The sequence below is a fragment of the Caretta caretta genome, chromosome 9 (genome assembly GCF_965140235.1).
Source record: "Caretta caretta isolate rCarCar2 chromosome 9, rCarCar1.hap1, whole genome shotgun sequence".
NCBI lineage: Eukaryota > Metazoa > Chordata > Testudines > Cheloniidae > Caretta > Caretta caretta.
The window spans coordinates 24668106-24693473 of NC_134214.1; the positions used below are offsets into that span (position 1 = coordinate 24668106).

The following is a 25368-nucleotide window of genomic DNA, read 5'->3' on the forward strand; positions in this document are numbered from 1 at the left end:
GGATGTCCCCCTCATCTAACAATAATGGGCTTTTTTCTGCTCCATGCGCCCTCTTTTGGGCGGCTGATCACTGAAAAAGTAGTAAGATCTTTGTGGGCCAAAGAAATCATTTACATCTCCTTCATTTCAATGGAAAATCTCATTTAATATTTGTATGGATCTTGCAAAACTATTTTCACCTTGCTACTGAGCGTAATATATATTTTCTTGTCCTAAAAACAAAATAATTAATTGATTGTAATAAATGTTCTCGTTAAAAGGTTAGATGCACAAAATGCTTTTATTGTGTACAAGCAGAAGATAGATTGCGGTTCTAATATACAGCAGCTAAGTTCATTTACACATACCATAGATCATGGGATGAAATGGAAGAAAAACATTTTAACTTTAAAAATATCAGTATCTATGGTCTGTTGTTGTCATCTGAAAAATGTGTGCAACTCTCCTGTGTTATGAAGTTAGGAAAAATGGTATACAAGGGTCTTATATGTACTGTACATAACCGTACTCTTTAGGAAGTGTATACGTATGCAATACATGTGTGAAATACACTTACTTCAGTAACAGTAAATGCATTTTACAAAGCAAAGTGAGGTTACTATATTTATGAAGCTGTTCTTAAAATGGGCAGAATAACTGATAAATGTACCAGTGTTTCCTGTGTAAGGATTAAACACTTTCACAAAACTCATTGTTTAAAAATACTACTTATGGCTGATTTCCAGAATACAGTCAGAGCAAATGTAACCTTTTCACCGAAACAAATATCTGGTTTTCTGATATTTTACACCAACTGTGAATTATATATATAATGAACAGCTGAGCATACTCAATATGCAGAATTCTTAACTGGACTATTTAGAAGCAGAACCATGTAGTAATTAATTTTCTGACTTTTTACTGTAAGGTCCTTTTTCAGCTACAGCCTAAAGCCTATATAAAAATTGCATTTGAAAATTTTGAACTCACTCATTCTATGATCTAGCTGAAGAATTTTTATAGTTGAAATTTCTTAGAATGCATTTTTACTAAAACTGTAAGTTTTGTTTTTGTTCATTGAAAAAATATATCTGTACATCCTTCTTTAATTACCAAGTACCTAAAGGATATAAATAGTTTTTGTGGTGGTTGGGGTTTTTTTTTGCTTGATATGTGTATTTCACTGCATAAGCATGAGGTGCGAAGAGAAAAGTAAGAGTCAATGACTTTAGACAGAGATAAGAATATACAAAGAATATTCTCAGTTGTAAGAGATCAACTGTGCTTTTGAATTTTACTGCAGATTGGTGGCAACAGCACACACCTTGAAAAATCCAGTAACAATAGAGACTGAGCAGCAAGCTGCTGCATGAGTCTAATGACTGGATAGTAAGTCAGTACTGTACTATATACAGAGCACTATTTTAACCATGCAGTCCTGTGTAACCATGCATTGCATTATGATCTGTAGTCCTTCTTGCTGATGGGCTTATTCCCTAGAATATTATCTATTTCACTTACAATGTGTGATGTCATCTTGGGAAGAACCTATAGATGAAGAAAAAATAAAGCCCACATGTTAACAGGATTGCTTAATGGGTATTCTGGATTAAACAGATTTTCCAAAATTAAACCAATTGTATAAAATAATGTAGGAGTTCTGTCTCTGTAGGGTAAATAGTTTACATTTATATGGTGCCTGCCTTCCTTCCTTCCCAAATTGTAATGACTGTATACTAGAAGATCTGCTGTAATTTTCTTCTAAGGATCTCAGGGCATTTTGTAAACTATACATATGTTAAACATAATTGAACAGTGATGGGAGGGAAGTTTGTGGTCAAGGATATCTGAGGAAGCCCCTCATGAAGAATGCTATGGGGTATTTAATATCAGCGCAGACCTCGATTATTAAATTCTCCTGTAGAAGACTACTGGAGATTGGAAAATAATATTTGTGGGCTCCAGTGAAGTAGACTATATTTGTTTCTTTAATTAAAGTTATCAGTAGACTGCAGAGGAACTGGAACTGAAAATGTATTAAACCTTTAAATTCAGGATACTGAACATCCTAGACTCAGGGTATGTACAATGCTACTTTGAAACAACTTTGAAGAGAAGTAAGTAAATGCTCTTGATGTTATTAGGATTTATTCATACACTACTTGCCTGAATGGCTCCAAGATTTTCTATCAGTTGCTGTGGATTGGAAGATCCTAGAAGAACAGAACTCACACCTTCATTTCGCAGGCACCATGCTGGGAATAAATTTACATGACTGTTAGGAACACAGGAATTGTCATACTGCATCTAGATCAGTCTAGTCCAGAATCTATTTATCTGACAGTGGTCAATAAAATGTTTCAGAAGAGGGTGCAAGAAACCCCTTAGTAGATAACTATAGAATAACCTGTCCATAGAGCTAGTTTCTTCCTCATCCCTGTCAGATAGTGGTTGGTTTGTGTCCTGAAGCATGAGAGTTTATATCACTTTTTTTTTTTTTAAAGAAGGATCCCATCTAATATAACTGAATGTTTTAATTATCCATGTAAAAGTCAAATTCCTTAAAAAATGTTCATAAGCACTTGATACGTTGTGGTAATGAGTTCCTCAGGCTAACTAGGCATTGTGTAAATATTTCCCTTTTTCAGTTTTGAATTTGCTGCCTTTGTTTCATTGAATGTCTCCTTGTTCTCACATAGGAAAGGGTAAATAGGACTGCTCAATTTACCTTCTCTATATTATTCGTTATATGGTATAGCTTTATCTTCTTCCTGATTTATTTCCCCTCTCAACTAAACATTCCCAAACTATTTAACATATGGGAGTCTTTCCATGTCTCTGTTTGTATTCATCCGACCCCTATCTATTTCAGCATATATCCTTTTTGAGATGGGATGATCAGAAAAAAAGTGTTCCCAGTGAGCATGTACCACTGATTTATATACTATACTGGTAAACTGCTGAAAGGGTAATTGCCCAGCATCTTGATTTAGTCAGCATTCATTTACTCCCTGTGATTATAGGTAAGACTTTGTCTTTTAGTCTTATGCACAGGGACTAGATATTAAAGTATGAAATAATGATTCTGATGGAAGATCCTGACCACTTAAGCTGCTAATAAACTGATGTAGGAGCAGGATTTTTGTTTGGTGCTAGGGGACAGGAGTGGTTACTTAAGCTATTTAAACTGCAGGATCATTTCTCTGACAGCCGTCTGTGTGCAACATTTCAGTAATGACTCAAGGCAAACATGGAGAAGACAGCACACTTAAAAATGATTAATGACCTCTCCTTTTGAAAAAAGGTGTTTCTTTGCTGTGTTAGATGTATTTTAAAACACGAGTCAATCAGGTCTCTGGCTATTACAAAGGTACCACGTTCCTGGGATGCTGCAAGAAACCAAGGCACTTGTGATTAATTCATAGTAATTGCTAGCTCACTTTATTGCTGTTTTATAAGAAAATGGATATTGTCTTTGTTAGAGGATGATGGGTCAAGAATACAGAGTAGTAGTTTAAACTGGCATTTTACATTATTCTAAAGCATTTCTTCCCTTTCATCTACTCATCATGTTCAGTCAGTGCATGCCTCCTTATAAAGTAGCACTGCATCTTACATCATCAATCATCATCCATCCCCGGCATCCTGGTCTCCGATGAAGTGGGCTGTAGTTCACGAAAGCTTATGCTCAAATAAATTTGTTAGTCTCTAAGGTGCCACAAGTCCTCCTGTTCTTTTTGCAGATACAGACTAACACGGCTGCTACTCTGAAACCTATTATCTAAATGATCACTTGACTTAATCTGTCTTTCTGAGTGATCGCTTGATTTAAATCACATCTTTCTGAAACAGAAAGCTATCTTTACTCACTGTCACTTTGAATGTGCCATTTGAAATGTAGCAGGTCCCAAGGATACTGCTGGTTCTCTGGCTATTAAGGCTTTTAAGTTATCCCTCACTCAGAGACTTAAATGGAATGAGTGAATACTAATGGAGTACCCATGGCTTTGTGCAAGACAGTTGGCAATGATCTGCCAAAGATCAGCAAAGCACAAAATTTAGTATATGTGAATTACTGTACTAGTTTGAGTGGTTTATTTTTCTTTAATACTATGATGTGAACCAAGTCAAGTATCAAGCAAGAGGGGAGAAAGCAGCAATAAATTATACTTTTAGTATTTCTTACCAACTGCTAGCTGAGGTAGTGTGCATCCAAGACGATCTGCAATTGGGGAAAGGTCTTTCAGCTTTATTTGCTGTTTTCTTCCTTCTTCACTTACAATTTTTTCCTTTAGCCACTGGTAGCACTAGGAATCAAGTATATTGGAAGGTTAAAACTAATACTGATTACCAAGACGAGGTGGGTGGACCAACTTCTGTTGGTGAAAGACAAGCTCTTCAGCGCCACAGAGCTCTTAGTGTTTGTCTACACTGAAACTTCGTTGGCAAAACTTTTGTCATTCAGGGGCATTAAAAAAAACACACCCCCGAATGACAAAAGTTTTACCGATGAAAAGCGCTAGTGCGAACAGTGCTTTGTCAGCAGGAGTGCTCTCCTGCCGACAAAGCTGCTGCCGCTCCTTGGGGGTGGAAGTTTTTTGTTGGTGGGAGAGCTCTCTCCTGCCATCAAACAGCAGCTACCCTGGGCGCCTTTCAGCAGTACACCTGTGTCTCTAAAAGATAGGTAGCGTAGACAAAGCCTAAGTCATGTCTCTACAACCACACTGCAAACAGTGATTACAAATTCAATTAAAAATTCAGAGTTGTTACTGGCAGCTTTTTTTATTTTATTTTTTTAAATCTTAGCCCACTCAGGAGGTAGTAACTGAGCTTGAATAATACAAAACTTCTGCTGCATGAAAATGAGTCGTCTTGTAGATTCCACACTGATATTTTGTTTCGTTTACACGACAGATGGGCTAAAACTAAAACCTCGAATATGGACCCTGGAATGTGAAACCACCCCATTCACTTTTGGTTCCTGGTTGGATCCAAACCCAGAATGGTTCTGTTTTCCTATTTGGGGAGGATGCAAGCAAAATCTCAGCCCTTCTCATTAGATTTTGGCTCAGGGTGTTAGGATCCTGGAAGAACAGCTGATTTTATGAACTATCACCATTCAATGTTTATAAAAATTAATCAGAACAATTTGAGATTTCAATTCCCTCTAATCCAAACCTGAACCTTCACCCTCAACCTTGAACTCTAGTGTAAACCTAATTTGGATCCACATCTGAACACTGCCAGTTTACAACATATCTTTATACGTTGATTTGTGAATTTCATTGAGGAAATAGATTCTTTGCGATCAAATACAATATTTTGATAATTCTAACCTTGTTCTCTATGCATATCATATGTGTAATAGAGAGCTGAATTCTATTCTTTAAGTAGATTGGCTGAAATCTATTGAATAGGCAAACAATCTAATTCAAAAGGAGTATAATTTAATAAAGGCTATAAGAAATGAATGAGAATGATCTTCTGGTTGAAACACAAGACTGGGTGACAGGAGAGCTGGATCCTATTGCTAGTTCCTCCATAAATTGTGTGGCTTTGAGCAAGTCAGGTTTTTGTGCTTCACTTTTTTACCTGTGAAACCTAAAGTCTATTGTCTGTCTACTAAGATTCCAAGGTCTCAGGGGCAAAGATAGTGATTTCTTTTGTGTCTTGTGCAGCACCAAGCACTTTATATGTAATTACTTGGTAATAATAAAACAGGGGTAATTTTGCAAGGTTGTTGCAGGCTTTAATGAATTAATATTTGTAGAGCACTTTGAGATCCTTGGAGCTCTTATAGTGCTTCCTATCCCTAGATCTCTTGGTGCTTTGTAGTGGTGGACTAAGCATTATCCTCATTTTATGATGGAGAAACTAAGGCACAGGATCACACAGCAATTCAGTGGCAGAGCCAGGAACACAACCCAGGGCTGCTGACTCCACTGGCTCCTACATGAGCATCTATAAAAGAGTGTGTATGTGAAATGCTTTCAGATACTCATCTTAGTGCTGCTGTATTATTTCTCAGCCTCAAACAGTTGAGAAGAGCTAATGTAGGGAGCCATCCTTCATCCTTTTACATTTATTGCAGAAGGTTGATTTTTACCCATGAGATAATCCAAAAGACATTCTTTATCTTGAGTCTTTTAAAATGTTGTTTAAACGCTGATGTCTTAATGCGGTGCCATTTTTCAAACTGTCAGCCATAATAAGGACAGTACATCAGAGATAACAGCAAGTACTAAGACGGCTTCATAACCAGAGAAAGCGTTGCCTTTTGGGGGGGCTATATGTCATTTTTTACAGTGAAACAAGACATAAAAATGAAAAGTTCTTGGCAAGGTTCCTCCCCCACTCTGAACTCTAGGGTACAGATGTGGGGACCTGCATGAAAAACCTCCTAAGCTTATCTTTACCAGCTTAGGTCAAAACTTCCCCAAGGTACAAAATATTCCACCCGTTGTCCTTGGCCTGGCCGCTACCACCACCAAACTAATACTGGTTACTGGGGAAGAGCTGTTTGGACGTGTCTTTCCCCCCAAAATACTTCCCAAAACCCTGCACCCCACTTCCTGGACAAGGTTTGGTAAAAAGCCTCACCAATTTGCCTAGGTGACTACAGACCCAGACCCTTGGATCTTAAGAACAATGAACAATCCTCCCAACACTTGCACCCCCCCTTTCCTGGGAAATGTTGGATAAAAAGCCTCACCAATTTGCATAGGTGACCACAGACCCAAACCCTTGGATCTGAGAACAATGAAAAAGCATTCAGTTTTTTACAAGAAGACTTTTAATAAAAAATAGAAGTAAATAGAAATAAAGAAATCCCCCCTGTAAAATCAGGATGGTAGATATCTTACAGGGTAATTAGATTCAAAAACATAGAGAACCCCTCTAGGCAAAACCTTAAGTTACAAAAAAGATACACAGACAGAAATAGTTATTCTATTCAGCACAATGCTTTTCTCAGCCATTTAAAGAAATCATAATCTAACACATACCTAGCTAGATTACTTACTAAAAGTTCTAAGACTCCATTCCTGGTCTATCCCCGGCCAAGACGACTACAGACAGACACAGACTCTTTGTTTCTCTCCCTCCTCCCAGCTTTTGAAAGTATCTTGTCTCCTCATTGGTCATTTTGGTTAGGTGCCAGCGAGGTTACCTTTAGCTTCTTAACCCTTTACAGGTGAGAGGAGCTTTCCCCTGGCCAGGAGGGATTTCAAAGGGGTTTACCCTTCCCTTTATAGTTATGACAGTTCTGGATGCACGTAGATTCTGGCATGTCAGATTGATTCCATTTGTAATGTAACAGAGTACCATTAATCTTCATGGTACAGATCAGGACGAAAAACCTTACTCTGCTGTTTTCTTACGCACTTAACCCTAGAGCAGGTCCAGCGTGCAGAAAGTTACCTTTCTGCATCTTAATAGATAAAACAAGTCTGTGCAATGTCTGTGTATAATTTGAGATTTGAATTGTTGGTGCTAATGGCAGGACAGCAGCATGACAAAGAATTAAAGACAAGTGTAATGCATTTGATGTTTCAGCTTTGTTGTGATTGCTCATTGTCCAGGGTGGGTAAGTGAGCTAATACCAACATTCAAAGAGTGAACTCTTACTAAACTCCTTTCTAACCTCCCATTACCTTGCTTTTTTTCCCCAACCCTCTCAATTTCCTTGTTACAGAGACCCTCACTCTGGCCAGAGAATGCTCCCGCTGGAATCCATGAACCCAGGTTGGAGCATCACCCACAAAGTTATTCCTTCCTCCCGACATTACAGCGTGGGCAGGGCGGAGCATGCTGTGTAATGTTAAAGAGTACAAGAGTATAGTGTAGTAAAGTTAGGTGTTGCATTATGAACAATCTATGGGATTAAACTCTAATAATGGAGCTAACACCGTATTTAAATAGATTAAATAACTCACTTTGATAATTACATATCACCAACCAACGAATGAATTGTATCTGAGTCTAGTATGATGTGATGCTCCAGCATTTTAGAATTCAAAAAACTACTGCTTAGTTCTTTAAAGAATTTTGCTCCTCTTTAACAATGGGCTTCTAAATGTAATCTTATCTAGCCTCGCACCTTGAATTGAATTAATAGGGAGTATGGAGAGATGAGGATTTAAAAGGGGGCAAGGAGATATAAAATTAGGATGTTCTGCAAGAAAGTTAATGAAGGTAAAAGCTGCACGCTACTTAACTCATGCATAATATATCAGAGCTATGAACCATTTTTATTACCAGTGCAAGGCGCTTTTCAAGATATTCTGTCAGCATAACAGTAGTTTATGATGGACAAAATGCCCGCTTGCTATATATTTAGAATTTCCTTCCAAAACTACTGTTTAAATGCAATTCTGTGGTAGGGGAATACATTCATATTTAAAACATGATTCCTTTGTTATAAAAGCCTCCTGATGTACCTTGCAAATTCCCTGATGTTTCATATTACGTAATAAAGTCCCTATACTCCCACTCTCTCCAAGCCCCGGCAGTGAGTGCTGCTGACAAAACCTTGTATTTATGCAAATGAAAGGTTTTGTATGGCTTGCTGGAGTAATATAGACTGGTGGGACTGCTGGGAAAGTATCTTTACCCCTATTATTTATTAATCTTCAGATTGCCAAAAGCCCCATCCTGAACAGAGCTGTTACATAGCCAAATTAAGTGTAAGGCCTTTGGCACAGAGGGCTGATTGAAATAGCTCTGGTAGTTACTTTAGAGCAGTGGTTTTCAACCTTTTTTCATTTGTGGACCCCTAAAAATTTTTGAATGGTGGTGTGGACCCCTTTGGAAATCTTAGACAGTGTGCAAACCTCCAGGGATCCATAGACCACAGGTTGAAAACCTCTTCTCTAGAGCATACAGTACCCTGTACGTCCAAGGAATTCAAGATTATTTTTTTGTCATCTTAAAAATTCTGCTGGAAGCACTGAATAGCACTAAACAAACCTGTTTTATGAGTAGTTGCTTTTCAGCTGCTGAGTGACTCGAAAGGTTTACTATTTTCCACTGAATGCATCCGATGAAGTGAGCTGTAGCTCAGGAAAGCTTATGCTCAGATAAATTTGTTCGTCTCTAAGGTGCCACAAGTACTCCTTTTCTATTTATAAAAGGTGCCTTGCAGCCACTAGGCTGCAATAAACTTCAAATACATTTCATGAGAGCTGGCTGTATTTTAAAGAATCCTTATTAAGGTTACAGGGACAATCCATCCTGCTGTGTAGAAAGAATAGTAAATATGGCAGGTGACCAGCTTGGCTTAACAGTGAAATCCTTGCTGATCTTAAACACAAAAAAGAAGCTTACAAGAAGTGGAAGACTGGACAAATGACCAGGGAAGTGTATAAAGATATTGCTCGGGCATGCAGGAGTGAAATCAGGAAGGCGAAATCACACTTGGAGTTGCAGCTAGCAAGAGATGTTACGCATAACAAGAAGGGTTTCTTCAGGTATGTTAGCAACAAGAAGAAAGTCAAGGAAAGTGTGGGCCCCTTACTGAATAAGGGAGGCAACCTAGTGACCAAGAATGTGGAGAAAGCTAATGTACTCAATGCTTTTTTTGCCTCTGTCTTCACGAACAAGGTCAGCTCCCAGACTACTGCACTGGACAGCACAGCATGGGGAGGAGGTGATCAGCCCTCTGTGGAGAAAGAAGTGGTTCAGGACTATTTAGAAAAGCTGGATGAGCACAAGTCCATGGGGCCAGATGCGCTGCATCCGAGAGTGTTAAAGGAGTTGGCGGATGTGATTGCAGAGCCATTGGCCATTATCTTTGAAAACTCATGGCACTCCGGGGAGGTCCTGGATGACTAGAAAAAGGCTAATGTAGTGCCCATCTTTAAAAAAGGGAAGGAGGAGGATCCGGGGAACTACAGGCCAGTCAGCCTCACCTCAGTCCCTGGAAAAATCATGGAGCAGATCTTCAAGGAATCAATTCTGGAGCACTTAGAGGAGAGGAAAGTGATCAGGAACAGTCAGCATGGATTCACCAAGGGCAAGTCATGCCTGACTAATCTAATTGCCTTCTATGATGAGATAACTGGCTCTGTGGATGAGGGGAAAGCAGTGGATGTGTTATTCCTTGGCTTTAGCAAAGCTTTTGACATGGTCTCCCACAGTACTCTTGCCAGCAAGTTAAAGAAGTATGGGCTGGATGAACGGACTATAAGGTGGATAGAAAGCTGGCTAGATTGTTGGGCTCAACAGGTAGTGATCAATGGCTCAATGTCTAGTTGGCAGCTGGTATCAAGTGGAGTGCTCCAAGAGCTGGTCCTGGGGCCAGTTTTGTTCAATATCTTCATTAATGATTTGGAGGATGGTGTGGATTGCACCCTCAGCAAGTTTGCAGATGACACTAAACTGGGAGGAGAGGTAGATACGCTGGAGGGTAGGGATAGGATACAGAGGGACCTAGACAAATTATTGGATTGGGCCAAAAGAAATCTGATGAGGTTCAACAAGGACATGTGCAGAATCCTGCACTTAGGATGGAAGAATCCCATGCACCGCTACAGACTAGGGACCGAATGGCTTGGCAGCAGTTCTGCAAAAAAGGACTTAGGGTTTACAGTGGATGAGAAGCTGGATATGAGTCAACAGTGTGCCCTTGTTGCCAAGAAGGCCAATGGCATTTTGGGATGTATAAGTAGGGGCATTGCCAGCAGATCGAGGGACGTGATCGTTCTCCTCTCTTCGACGTTGGTGAGGCCTCATCTGGAGTACTGTGTCCAGTTTTGGGCCCCACACTACAAGAAGGATGTGGAAAAATTGGAAAGAGTCCAGTGGAAGGCAACAAAAATGATTAGGGGACTGGATCATATGATTTATGAGGAGAGGCTGAGGGAACTGGGATTATTTAATCTGCAGAAGAGAAGAATGAGGAGGAATTTGATAGCTGTATTCAACTACCTGAAAGGGGGTTCCAAAGAGGATGATCGAGACTGTTCTCAGTGGCAGCAGATGACAGGACAAGGAGTAATGGTTTCAAGTTGCAGTGGGGGAGGTTTAGGTTGGATATTAGGAAAAACTTTTTCACTAGAAGGGTGGTGAAGCACTAGAATGCGTTACCTAGGGAGGTGGTGGAATCTCCTTCCTTTGAAGTTTTTAAGGTCAGGCTTGACAAAGCCCTGGCTGGGATGATTTAGTTGGGGATTGGTCCTGCTTTGAGTAGGGGGTTGGACTAGGTGACCTCCTGAGGTCCCTTCCAACCCAGATAGTTTATGATTCTGTGATTCATAAAAGGGTTTTTTCCAGGCACTGAAAGAAAATAATAGAGACGTTTCATAAGATTGACTGGGCTGGGGCTCTGAGATGCTCTAAAATATTAGACAAGAGAGGAAGAAAAAATCTTGAGGTAAAAGCACAGGACCGAAATCTAGGATCCTGAGATTTATCTCTGGCATATCAAAGTCCCAGTATGAGTTTGGGCAAGTCACTACCTCTTTCTGCCTCAACTTCCTCACACAAAACAGTGATAGTGGGCCAAATCAATCTCTGGTGCAACACTATGGAACTAACTGAAGATAAATCAGGGATATTTGCCGGGATGGGCAGGGATGGATATATCTGACCCAGTTATATTTACTATCTTTAGAGGGAAGGTGGGAGACTTAATGCCTTGGTCTTTGCTCCCTTGTTCAGAGCACAGCCAGGTGTGCAAGACGGTGCACTCCAGCACAGTGCAAGTGAGAGTTATGCAAGGATATAAGGTTAAGCGCAAGGTGTAGCCCTCCATCCTGAGCAGCAGTAAGGCTGGAGTTTCCTGTGCACTTACTCCATTACTTGCAAGTGTGCATTATTCAAAATGGGGTGTGAGTGGGGAATGTGTAAATCCGAGATTATAGAGATTAAACACTGTCCACATCATGCTAATAAAGCACTTAGCTATGCATTCCCTTCTGAAGTCCTGCTTTTTTTTTTTTACTATGTAGAAGGGACTTACGGCTAGATTCACATAGGGATTTAGGAAGTTTGTCACTGAGCAATGTAGCACTTAACTTTTAGGCACCTAAAAAATCACAGGAACACCACTGCTTCGCAAAGCCTGAGTAAGGTGCCTAGGCGCCTTATACAACGAATGGGGAGAGAGGCACTTTAGAATGCAATCCACAAAAGCCAGCACCTGGTTAGGGAGCCACTTAAGCTAGTCAATGGGAGATGCTGACCATCGGGTTCTGTGGTAAGCCCCGCCCTTTTTGCTGAGATAGGTGCCTAGCTCTGCTTGGGATTCTCAGCTGTGAACCCTCGCCTGGAGTTAGGCACCTAAGGTGTTTCTTGCAAGAGGGGGGGAGCTCCTTCATAACTTTTAGCGCAGTGGTTAGGGTACTCATGTGGGATGTGGGAGACCCCCCAGCTCAAGTCCCCCCTCTGCCTGATGAGGCAAAGGGATTTGAACAGGGATCTGCCACATCTCAGGCAAGCACCCTAACAACCACTGAACTATGGGATATTCTGATATGGGGCTCCCTCAATCTCTCTTGTTAAAGCTGTATCAGTGTGTATCAAGTCACTGCAGTAGGGGGACTGAATCCAGGGTCTCCCAGCTGAGTGCCTTACCCACAGGCTATAGAGTAATTCTCAGTTTTGCTCTTCCCACTGTTCTATTTCTGGAGTTAGGCAGCCTCCGAGCATGCCTACCAGATCAAGCCCTACCTGTGATTTCAGCAGCCAAGCACCTATCTTCCCTGGTTTATGAACCACACTGGGGCTTAGGTGGGAGATAGGTGTCTGGTTGCTTAGAGTGAGGCAGCCATGCGCATGCTCAGAGGCAGAAATGTAAGTGCCTAGGGAACTTTTACTACTACCAAGTGAGTTTAGGTGCCTATAGGGTGAGGCGGTAGCCGAGTGGGGATTTTGTGAACACCAGTAGCACCTAAATGTGGGTCTTAGGCACCTAATGTAACAGGCACCTAAGTCCCTTTGTGAATCTAGCCCTCAGTGGCCAAGTAACAGTGCTCTCATTAATGCAAGATTAGACTCCCTTGCATTGCATCGTTTTTATCTTGATTCGTCCCAGCTCCAACGCCTGCCTCTCCTTAGCCCCCTGGTATAGTGGTTATTCTGGGGATGGGGAGGGCTGTGACTGACTCACACTGCACTCCAGCTATCCTCAACTGGCATACACTCCCTTGGGGACTATAGTTAGCTGCCTTAGGTTCAGACAGCTTCTTGGCTGTCCTAACCTTTGCCCAGGCCAGCACAGATCTACCTAAGAATCAAGGAGTCATAACTGATTTCCTGATGCCCCTTCTCACTCCTGCACCAAGATGATCTCTTGGCAGGAGAGAAGCTGAGGCTGTGTCTACAGTGGGCTGCAACGTGGACAACAGGGGTGTGAACTGCAAAGGGCACCCAAGTGTTGCACTGTAACTGCCTTGTTTGGACGCTGCTGGCGCAAACTAAAAGGAACTTAGTGGCATGTTAACATAGTCCTTATTTAAACAGGACTACATTAACGCAAACTAGATACTGCTATTCACATGCCCGTAGCGAGCACTGCGGTGCAGTGTAGACAGACCAAGCCATTTTGGTTTTTAAAATGTTCTGAAAGAGACAGCTGCAAAGTGCTTTTGGTTACAATGAAATCTTAGAACCTGTTGGACTAGATAGGACAATACAAAATACTCTATGGCCTGTGGACCAGGTGCCAGTTCATGCCAGAGCCCCAGGCCAATTCACTTGCATATTAGTATAGATCAAAGTGATTGTTAAATGTGTAACTGTATTTGGTGTTTAAACTTCATGAAAACTAGTGGGAGGTTACTTGCATTGTTCTCACTTATCTGTATCCTGTTATAATGTAGTAGCAAACATTTATATTGTGTATACCCCTGTAACTAAATAACCCATGAAATGAGAAAGAAGCCTTATGGAATGCAAATGAAGAACTTTACGAGAAAAGTGCTAATTTCAAAGCAAGTGGTCATTGTGTGTGATGATCGGAGGTCAAAGATTCAAAATGCATTCCTCAGTCTCTGTCATCAAAGGAAAAGCCCACCTGGGTAGTGACACTGTCAGCTTGTTTTCTGTGAGAAAAAGCTATAAGTATGGATTCAAGGAAAGATCCTCAACTCTGGACTGTTTGGACTCTTACAGGGAAGTGTACCAGATGTAAAGCAGAGATCCCCAGAGACAATCTGGGTACCCTGAAAAGATTTTTGGGAAACTGGCAGTTTGTTACATCACTGCCACCATTTGGAATTACAAACTGTGACTCACCTGTGCATATATTGTATCTGTTTTAACCTCTCAATAACTCTCATTTCCTTTTCTTAGCTAATAAACTTTTAGTTAGTTTACTATAGAATTGGCTAGCAGTGGCAAGTTTGGTGTAAGTGACTGGTATCTTGGGACTGGAACCAACCTAAATGTGATGTGATTTTTGGTGAAAGTGACCATTTTATCACAAAGTCCAGTTTGTCTGGGTGGCAAGATAAACTGGAGAGGCTAAGGGGACTGTCTGTGACTCCAAAGTAAGACTGATATAGTGATCCAGGAGTTCACATTCGTCACTGGCTTGGTGAAATCTAATTGTGGAACACACCACCAGTTTGGGGTATCTGCCTGTTTTCTGACAATCTGCCCTGAGGTAGGCACTCAGGGTCATGAGCCACTCCAGACACGCTGACATGCTGCATTCCTCCTCTAGCAGAGGGGATGGACTATGCAATCTGGTGGGTCTTTTACATTTCTAATTTCTAGGGGTGTATTCTGAGTCTTCAGGCAAAGCCTGAGTAAAAAGGGCTTTGTGCAGAGGAATTATGTGGGTCATGCTGAGGACAAAATCCTGCTGTCCTCCAACCTGTAATTATGGCCTGGTGCTCTCCTGCTGCTGGGTAACATTAGTGATAAAAACCTCTGAAATAAAGTTCTCTGTCGCGAACAAACATACATTTGAGAGCACAAACCATTACAATTCCTGCTTTGATTAGACAGCTGCAGAGCATTATTCTACTTCCTTTGGAGTCCTGGACATGGAATATCTGTTATGATCATGTAGGCATAGCCTACATAATCAAATTCCTTCAAACAGGAGAGTGATAGGGTAAGGCACAGGCACTGCCAGAATTGGGCTCCCCTAAATTTTATATCTTTATGTCCAAGATGGTTTTATTAGGCTCTGCCCTCAGAGGCTGGAAAACCCTGTTATCAGAATGAAGAAAAATAAAGAAGGCCAAATCAATCCTTAGTTGGTGTAAACTGGTAGAGCTCTGAATTCAGTACATCTAGGTCAATTCACACCAGCAAGGATCTGGCCCAGAATACCCACATAAAGCTAATCAACAGGATCACAACGATGGACTAAACTGTGGCAGTGAAACTGAGAATTTCTTTAACACAGATTTTTACTCCTACTGGACTATAGTTGCCAGAGAAACTGAGCTGACCTATCAACAGAGCTGGGCATAGGGGCAGCTTTACTACAATGAATCAGTTTATATTTCATTTCAAGCCCTCACAAAGGCAATGCATCCCCTTCTCTTGAGCTCTGGAGAAATACCTTCAGTGAAGCCCTGGAGCTTTCAGGAACCCCATTTCCATATTTCCCGGAGATGATCCCGCAGGCAAGTGGAGACCATGTCATTGCTCCAACTCCTACCAAGCAATCGGATAAGGAAATTACAGTGAATTGGTGACATATTGGTACATCATAAATGTGACTGACTGCAAACCGAAAGACCAAGTGTACCGCTTATTCCTATGACAGTTGTTAGTGATGTTCAGGCAGTGTAATGGTAACAACAGTCTCTTCCTTAAAAGGACCTGGACAAGGTTATTTCACAGTTTTAAAAAAGGCTCTGTGATCCCTCTTAGAGCAACTGGCACAGTCCTATTTGTGGCAGCTGCTTGCCTCATGCTGGCTCCTCTTCTTCCCAGTTTATCGAGGTATCCCAATCCTGCCCCTTGTCTTGGCTCCTGTGTCTCACTGATGGGTGGCAATGCCCCCTACTTCTCTTTGTTATGCTGTCTCACCCCTTTTTCTGCACTGCATCTGGCATCCAGGGAGTGGATCTGGAGAAAAGATAGTCCTGCTGGTGCATTCTCCACAGGAGCAGAGGGGAGGATAAAGTGCACCCTGGCCAATCTGCTCCTCTTCCAGCCCACTTTGTCTCCACCCACCCCTGACCACAGACTCCATGGAGTGGCCTGGAGCCACTGAAGGGGCAGATTGTGCTATGGAGGCAGACGCATCCCCTTCAGCACAGGAGAGATGAGAGGAGTGCAGGGTGGCCCCCCTTTCTGCACAGATGTGGGGTACCATTTGGGCTTTAGAAATTAGCATCTCAAAGTAACAGATATCTACTTTTAGAGCTATACCAAGCCAGTCTCTCTCTTTGGATTGCTAGGCAGATGTTTGTCTTCTGCCACACTTCTATTTAACAGGGACACACAGGAAAGGATTCTGTACCCTTGCCATTAGCATATCATTTCCTCAAGAGTAAGAAATGAGAGAACAGAGCAAATCTCAAAACTTTACCTATTTTGTGGTATAATTCTGGCAGTTGAACCTCCACTTTCTCTCTCTGGAAAAGATGATATTCAGCCTGTTCACATACTGGTGGAATCATATTAAACTGTCTTGCTACAGAATAGGCTTCCTGTACAAAATCAGTAAAATAAAATGAAGTATTAACAGAGACTATCCTTGTGGAATATAACATATCAATCAACTATGCATCCACAAAATCAGTGCATGTCCCAGACCTTTTTAGGTATAAAGAATCTGCTGCAAAGTAGATTCCCACATTCTCGTCAGATGCAATATCGATATTCACGTTTCCCAAGTTTCTTTTCAAATAGCTTTTTGATGTTTTGTTTTCTGTGTATTCAAACAAATACAACAAATTCTCAGGGCATTTTGGACCTGATCCAACTCCCATTATAGTCAATGGAAAGACTCACTAACTTCAGAGGTTCTTGGATCAGACCCTTACTGGTTAATAGTAACCCTAAGAATCAATTATTAAAAATACCCAGCAATTGTAGATTCTGCTCACGTCACACCTGAACTAACCTGTAGGCGTGTATAAGATCTAATGTCACTGCAGTGAAATATAGGTTGCATGCTGACCATACATGCTCACATTGCTTTCATGGTACTTAGCTCTGAAAACACAACACACAGTTGTTCCTTTTTCTCTACAAGGTGAAATCAAAATTCCTCAAACTGATGGATCTCCATCCCAGAAGTCCATTACATTTTCCATTGCTGCAATACTCAGCAGCCTTGGGTTGACTACAACCAACCAACATGTTGATAAAGGTGTTACAACTTGTCTGCATTAGGAGCTAACAAGTTTTTAAACAGCAGTTAATCAACATGGGTTATCCAATGTGACCCTCTGAGTGCCCACTGGCAACGGGTTCTCTGTCTGACTACAACTGTTACCATGCCTGACAAACTCATTATGCATAACACACTGTTGTCATCGTATTTATCCAAAGAGTATTTCATACGGTATCGTATGAAAACTGGTGACTTTCTGGTGATTAATATTCTTGTATGATGTACGTACAGTTAGCATGTCAAGAGTTATGTAGGTGTGCTGGATATATGCTTCTAAAATATGTTTAGACCAAGCAATCCAAGTAAAGTTCATTAACAGATTTGTCCTAGACAAAGGAATGTATATTGGACAGTCCGCCAGGGTCAAGCTTCGTAAGCCAAAGACAATGGATAATATATGCATCTGTGGTAAACAGAGTGATTGAGCTAACAGGAGAAGGAGGAAACAACATGGCTTGATTACAAGCAAAAGACAATGGACAAACATTTGCATCTAAGTGATGACACCAACAGGATGAAGGCCCCCGCTTGCTAAAGAACAAACAGCATGACCAGAGTCTGAACCCAAGGGGGTCATCCTCACTTTGGGAACAAAACAATGATTTTGGGGAAATATAAGGAGAAGCAAAAAGCCATCACTTAAGGGACAAAGAGGCCAGCGCTTTCTGAAAGGTAGATCCCCAGCCATGTGGGTTGAAGGTGCTGAGAACTGACAGTAAGTGAGAAATTGCCTGAGACCAGGATTGTAATCTGTTAACTGTTAGACTCTAGAAAATGTTTTATATTTGCTTTATTTTAAACCATTTACGGTTTCTATTATCCTTAATTACTGTCACTTAAATCTCTGCTCTTTATTAACAAACTTACTTTTGGTTTTACCATAAAATCATCTCAGTGCTATTTAGGGGCAGACTTAAAGCTAACTTAACAGGCTGGTGTGTGCACTTTCTTTGGAGGCAGCGGACTTGGTAATTTCACTGAATGTCCAGTGATAGCAGCTGGACACTGCAGAGAGATGCTCTGGAGAACTTGGGAACAGGGGTTCACTGTGAAGATTTAGACAAGGTTGAGACTGGCAGAGTCTCAAGTTGTTCGCTGGTGAGGCAGACAAACTGGTGTGGCAGTAAGTTGTCATTCAGTTTAAGCTCCAGCAAGGCTCACAGCAGTTTACTGTTCTTGGCTCCCTGGGGAGACTGTCACAGCTATTATGTTTTAAAAGCCTTCCAAAGCCTTTTTCTTATCCTAGACAAGGTTGTGCTTTCACCGATGCACAGACAGTGGATGCCTAAAGTATGTCTGAAAGAACCAAGCCACCGTGGAATCTATTCTTTTTATTGTTTATTTTTCAAAGGGCTCCTCTACATTCAGGACTTACATTTGGGCACTAGCATAACTGTACCCATACGAACAGCCAGTGTAGGTCCGCAGCACTGGTGTCAAGTGGGGCTTGTGCCAGTGCGACTTATCCTGGTGCGAGGGCCAAGTTGCATCTACGCAGTACATATACACTGGTGTGCACTGGGGATAGCTACACCACTGCAAAAATCTCTGATGTAGTCAAGTTCAGAGTCACGGTAAACTTCCGGCTCAGACTTGAGCCAAATGATTTTATAATTTACTGATACATTATTGAGCTCCCGTTGACCTCCTGACTGATGCCAGGCTCATTCGTCTTTTGGCCCTGGTTGACGAAGCAAGAACACCTCAGAATTGAAAAACTGGCTTCAATGTCTATGGGACTTAAACAGTCAGGACTCAAATTCTACAGGTCTACCTTTTTTCATCACAATAAGGGATAACAATTACAGTGTCTTTTACTAGAAAAGTGTCTGCTTCTAGTCTTGAGATTTCTGAAATGGATAGTAATGCTGACAAATCTATTTAATATGGCTGTGTGGCCAGCTGACTGAGTTATCCATGGAAAAACTCTCCCCAATATTGGAATCATATTCAGTGCAACATCATCCCCTGGCACCCAGATGGGACACATTCCCAGATACTGTTGTTGGGGAAGTTTATTGAAGCATCCAGGACCATTGAGCGCATCTGGAGAACTCCAACAGGAGTTGTGAAATCAGTTCAGTAAAAACAGGTCAGGCCACCTTAATACACCTAAAAGTGGGTCTACACAACAACTGTAACTGGTTTTAAAATTGGTTTAGCTGAACAGATTTTAAAACCAGCTCAGAAACTTTAAAACCAGCATCGACAGGTGCTTATTGTTCAACCTTTGCTTTGCATTTTGGCAAATTCTGCAGCCCTGAATGTGATCTAGAGTACGTAACAGAAACTGGCGATACTTTTTAAAAAGTTACATTACCATGATCTCCATAGCACTCCAGCGTGAGGTTCCCCAGTACATTGCCATCCCCTGGTTTATCACATGTGTCATTGCTCGGACAATTTCTGTACAAGAAGAAAAAGATGAGAGCTCTATGAAATTTCATATTAATCCAACTATTTACCACCCAAATTAACACAATATTTACAAACAATTGTAAATAACAGAGCACACGATGGTTTACATGCGAAAGTACATTATATAATGATCACTAAATAAATACCAGCCTAAAACAGGATGTTAATATTACCCATCATTAATGTTTGCTTTTTTAGTACATGCACCCAACTTTACAGGGGAGTCAGGCCCAAACTACAAGGCTTGTTTTCAGATTTCAAACTCAACAATTCTGGGTGTTTGGAACTGGCGTGTTAGAACTTGATTTGAATACACTTTAATAATGTAAATGGGGTGTAACCACTAAAAAGACATGGAGTTCCAGTTATAGAAGATATGTATGAGATAAGAAATAAAGCCCTGGGGTCAGGCTACTATAGAAATAGGTGGCAGCTGCCAAGTTAGCAGCTGGATCCAGGTTGAGATTGTGAATCTCCCAAGGATGGATGATGTCCAGATGGAAGGATCTTCCCTGGGCCCACCCACCTTTACAGTAAATATGTGGCTATTAATAGTTCATAATGGGCTAAGCAGTTTTGGTCAATGATCAACATGAAACTAAAACAATAGCTTTGTAGCCTATGTAATAATATATTCCATCTTCAAACACACCTGTTTGCATCTTTTTTCCTGTATATGGATGAAGCTGCATGGTACATGCAAATTTTAGGAGAATTACCATGGTGGGTAGTGAATGTAAATTTTCTTATTAAACAAAGTATTACATGTGCTCATGCTTATTCATGACATTTTTCAAAAATTTAAGACCACAAGAGGGCAGCGTTGTAGAAGAGGTTTGGGAAACGAAATGACTAAAAACCTGTGCTAAAAACTTCAGTTCAGAAGATTTCTTTTTAATTTAATTTTACAAAACACAAGTATACACGCAGTCTTCTTGCTCTTTACTAAGATTGTTCAGATGCCAGGGATGAAATATAGAACTGGCGAATCAGACTGTTGGTTACATCAGTACAGCCGATTTTTCTTTGTCCATTTACACCGTCACTGTGTGTCAGTCAAAGTATTAGATTATGCCTCCTTCCCCCACCCCTGAATTTTACAGTCCTTATCAGTTCTATGTGGGACTATGGAAGAGGTGATATTTTTTACCATTAATAATGTAATTTAGCACTTATATAATACTTTGAAGTCTATGGAAGACAAAGACCTTTACAAATCTAGGTAGGCATTTTTCTCTCCATTTACCGATGGAGTACCTGAGGTGCAGAAGGTTTAACTAATTTGTCCACAGTCACGCAGAGAGTCAGTGATAGCCCCACAAACAGAAATTGTATATCCTGACTCCTGAGTTCCTTCCTCAGTCCATTAGATCAGAATGCCTCAACCAGAAGTGGGTCAAGCAAAGTTGCTGAATGGATTTCACCTCACTGGTTGAGAAAGCAGCAAAATCTCTGGGTCTCACCAATGGGAGCTATGGAGTGCTCAGCACATTTTAAAAAAAATCAGGCCACTTATTTAGGGTGCCTAAATTTAGGGTGTCAATATCGCAAACAGAGATGTGTTCTCAACTCGGAGTAGCTAACAGCATTAGCTAACTTGGGTTAAAATAGCAGTGACGACACGGCAACATGGCTTTTAACTTAGGTTAGCAGCTTGAGTTCAACTTCAGGATGCCCTATAGGCTTGAACTCGAGTTGCTAACCCAAGTTAAAAGCAGAACCGTCATGTCTTCACTGCTATTTCACAGATCAGGGGCAGCCATGCGCCCTTGACAGATACCGCTGTTGTACTCAAACCAATTGGACATCCTAATACCTCAGTGGACACAGCTCTCATTTTGGTGGTGCATTTCTATGAGAAGGTTGAGGAGCTCGCTAGGCACAACAACAGCTTACAGACAGAGACAAAGTGAATGACGATCAACAAAGTCAAATGCAGATTTTAAATCAATAAAGGCTATATACACCTCATCCTTCCTGCACCAAAACTCTTGGACTTTTTCAGTAATTCGTCTAATGGTAAAAATCTGCTACATGGTTGATTGGCTGGGCATAAACCCAGCTTGATGTAGATGGCATAGATTCCTTATGGTAGTCTTAACACGCTCAAGAAGAACCAGCATGAACAGTTTGCTTGGCATGGAAAGCAATGTGATGCCACAGTGATTAGAGCACACGAGAGCATCACCTTTCCCTTTCCAAAATGAGAGAATAATCCCAAAGTGCCAGTATTGGGTAGTTTCTCATGAATCCATACTTTGTTGATAACATGGGTCAGCCACCCCAAGATCAAAACCTTGCCGTGCTTGATCAGCTTGGCAGCTATACCACAAATATTGATAGCATGGCTGTTCTTAAGCTTGCAGGCTGCACTTGGAAGCTCCTCGACTGTGTCATCTACTACATCACATGGGGTGGGGCAATATATTCAATCAGGGTGAAATTCACCCCTGTGCAGAAGGCCAGCACAAGGCCTGTAGATCTCTAAAGTAGGACTTAAGTAGTGTTTTGGCCTTCTACTGATCATTCAGTGTTTTGGCTTTTTTAAAGCATCAGCTCCTGGAGTCAAGCAATGGTGTGGGAATCACAGCTTTCAGTAAAAGAAAAAAAAGTTAAGTTTCTGGCCCTCGTGGTTGCATAGAAAAGCTAGAAAATGTTACCTGAGTGTATCCTAAAGGCTGGAGAGCAAAGAAAAAGAACCCCAACTTTATTGTTTTTGAAAACGCTCTTGTTTTTTGGGGCCTGACTCAAGATTTTTGAAGATTTGGAGTTAGTAATACTGCTGACCCTTTCCATGGCGGGGAATTTCACACTCTGGGAGTGCTACTTTATTTGGTGTCTAACATTGGAAATCCAATCAGTGCAAGCCCCCGGACACTGAATCAGTGCACACCACGTGTACTGATGACTGGATTTCCCAGTGTCATGGGGTATGGCTACAATTCAATTAAACACCCACGCCCGTGCTATCTGACTCAGGCTTATGGGAAACCAAATTTGTCCTGTCTCAATTCTTGCTCTGTCCCAGTGCAGGCCCACAAGAGGTTGGTTATTTTCATGATCAATCATGATGGGAAAATCACTATCCTGGCCACCTTTAATAATGCTATGTCTATTGCTGAGCTTGGGCACAACGGCCTTTCTGGATGGAATATGTCATTCATTCAGAATCACTATTGTTAATTTAGCAACAAACAAAGGCAAATTTAGTTCTTGGACCCATATATTCAGAACTGTGTGTGTGCAAAAATGAGCAGTTGGACACACAGCCCATAGGTACCATGACTACTCACTGAGGGTGAAATTCACCACTGCACAGAGGACCCTCACTCAGCCTACGCATCACTTTGTTCTCACTTATGCCTTAGTTTGAACTGAGATGTTTATGTATTCACATGACTCCAGAAACTGGGGCTTTAAAACACACCAAAAATCAAGAGACTCACACTGCACAGTATCCTGCAGGATGTCTGACAACTTTAATCTTCCTATTAGAGCTTACTCCTCTGTAGCACAGGACCCAGTAATTAACCCCTTTCCTTGCTTATCTATAAACTTAATGCTGCATGAAACCTCTTTCCAGAAACCCAATTCAGCCAAAAACATCTCAGTATTAAAAAAGAAATAAATCCATTATGTGGAAAAATATTTATCCTCATGATTGATTTTTTACCCACTCTGATAGCATATCATTTAAACGATACCTGACAAAAATAAGCCAGATGAGGTCTGAGAGGCATAAGAAACTATCCCTAATATTTAATAACATATTATCAGTAAAGTACAGGGTGTCTTGCAACCAGCAGGAGCTGTCTTTTTCAAGGAAGAAAGCTGCAAGAAACTGATTGGAGTTTAAATCTATGTGATGGATTTTTGACCTATTAAATTGCAGTCAAGTTATTATGGAATCATAGCTATTGATCATTTAGATGGATTGAGAAAGCCTGGTCTGTGGCTTCTTATTAAATTATACACTACATTTGTAGCAGCATATATAACTGTCTAGAGTATCAGTTCCTGAAGACATGTATCCTTTTATATCACAAGCATTCTCATCCTCTTTGTAAAGGTATCAAGCAAAAAAGCTTGGCAGAGGGTAGATTACTCTGAAAATCTTGGGAGTTTTTATGAGAATTTTTCTGCAGGTAGTGAGAAACAGATAAACATAAAGTCTCCATCTATACTCAGAGAAGAAATCTCATCAAACTAGAAATTATCCCTCTTACCATGCTTTTGTTTCTGTATATTTTATGTACAGCTTATTTTTTCATTGGTAGCTTGTTACATTTTATTTTGATTAGACTCTTTTTTCCCCCCATAGAAAGGAAGGATGCAGTAGATCTTGCAGTCATTTTTTTTCATTTGGACATAGCCACACTGTATTTCACCCACTTTAAAGGCCTAATTAAATTTGTGAGCATTTTCTGGTCCAATAAAGAGCATGATGAACAGGTAACTAACGTGGCACTGAATAGTGAAAGAATTTTGAGTATGTTCAAACAGTGGGTTATATGATAAATAGTCATTCAAAGAGTGTCTACTTTTTAATGATGGCTTTGTTTATTCTTTATTGAAAAGTCATGGCGATCGGGGGAGGTCCCAGATGACTGGAAAAAGGCTAATATAGTGCCCATCTTTAAAAAAGGGAAGAAGGCAGATCCTGGCAACTACAGGCCAGTCAGCCTCACCTCAGTCCCTGGAAAAATCATGGAGCAGGTCCTCAAGGAATCAATTCTGAAGCACTTAGAGGAGAGGAAAGTGATCAGGAACAGTCAGCATGGATTCACCAAGGGCAAGTCATGCCTGACTAATCTAATTGCCTTCTATGACGAGATAACTGGCTCTGTGGATGAAGGGAAAGCAGTGGACGTGTTATTCCTTGACTTTAGCAAAGCTTTTGACATGGTCTCCCACAGTATTCTTGCCAGCAAGTTAAAGAAGTATGGGCTGGATGAATGGACTATAAGGTGGATAGAAAGCTGGCTAGATTGTCGGGCTCAACGGGTAGTGATCAATGGCTCCATGTCTAGTTGGCAGCTGGTATCAAGTGGAGTGCCCCAGGGGTTGGTCCTGGGGCTGGTTTTGTTCAATATCTTCATTAATGATCTGGAAGATGGTGTGGATTGCACCCTCAGCAAGTTTGCAGATGACACTAAACTGGGAGGAGTGGTAGATACACTGGAGGGTAGGGATAGGATACAGAGGGACCTAGACAAATTATTGGATTGGGCCAAAAGAAATCTGATGAGGTTCAACAAGGACAAGTGCAGAGTCCTGCACTTAGGATGGAAGAATCCAATGCACTGCTACAGACTAGGGACTGAATGCCTCAGCAGCAGTTCTGCAGAAAAGGACCTAGGAGTTACAGTGGATGAGAAGTTGGATATAAGTCAACAGCGTGCCCTTGTTGCCAAGAAGGCCAATGGCATTTTGGGACGTATAAGTAGGGGCATTGCCAGCAGATCGAGGGACGTGATCGTTCCCCTCTCTTCGACAATGGTGAGGCCTCATCTGGAGTACTGTGTCCAGTTTTGGGCCCCACACTACAAGAAGGATGTGGAAAAATGGGAAAGAGTCCAGCGGAGGGCAACAAAAATGATTAGGGGACTGGAACACATGACTTATGAGGAGAGGCTGAGGGAACTGAGGATGTTTAGTCTTCAGAA

The 25368-nt window shown here is 41.2% G+C and overlaps 1 protein-coding gene across 4 annotated transcripts in view; it reads right to left on the minus strand.

Annotated features, from left to right (window-relative positions):
* Window positions 1-261: 261 nt before the first annotated feature.
* The window catches only part of KCNAB1 (potassium voltage-gated channel subfamily A regulatory beta subunit 1), a 243797-nt gene continuing 218690 nt past the window's right edge, over window positions 262-25368 (minus strand). For all 4 annotated transcript variants that reach the window (XM_048862847.2, XM_075132171.1, XM_048862848.2 and 1 more), the window contains 6 exons: window positions 19605-19690; window positions 16475-16595; window positions 15497-15591; window positions 4166-4286; window positions 2146-2234; window positions 262-1527 (listed from right to left, as the gene is read on the minus strand). In XM_048862847.2, coding sequence (XP_048718804.1) covers window positions 1438-1527; window positions 2146-2234; window positions 4166-4286; window positions 15497-15591; window positions 16475-16595; window positions 19605-19690 — 602 coding nt within the window. In that variant the 3' untranslated portion in view covers window positions 262-1437. The remainder of the gene's footprint in view (window positions 1528-2145; window positions 2235-4165; window positions 4287-15496; window positions 15592-16474; window positions 16596-19604; window positions 19691-25368) is intronic.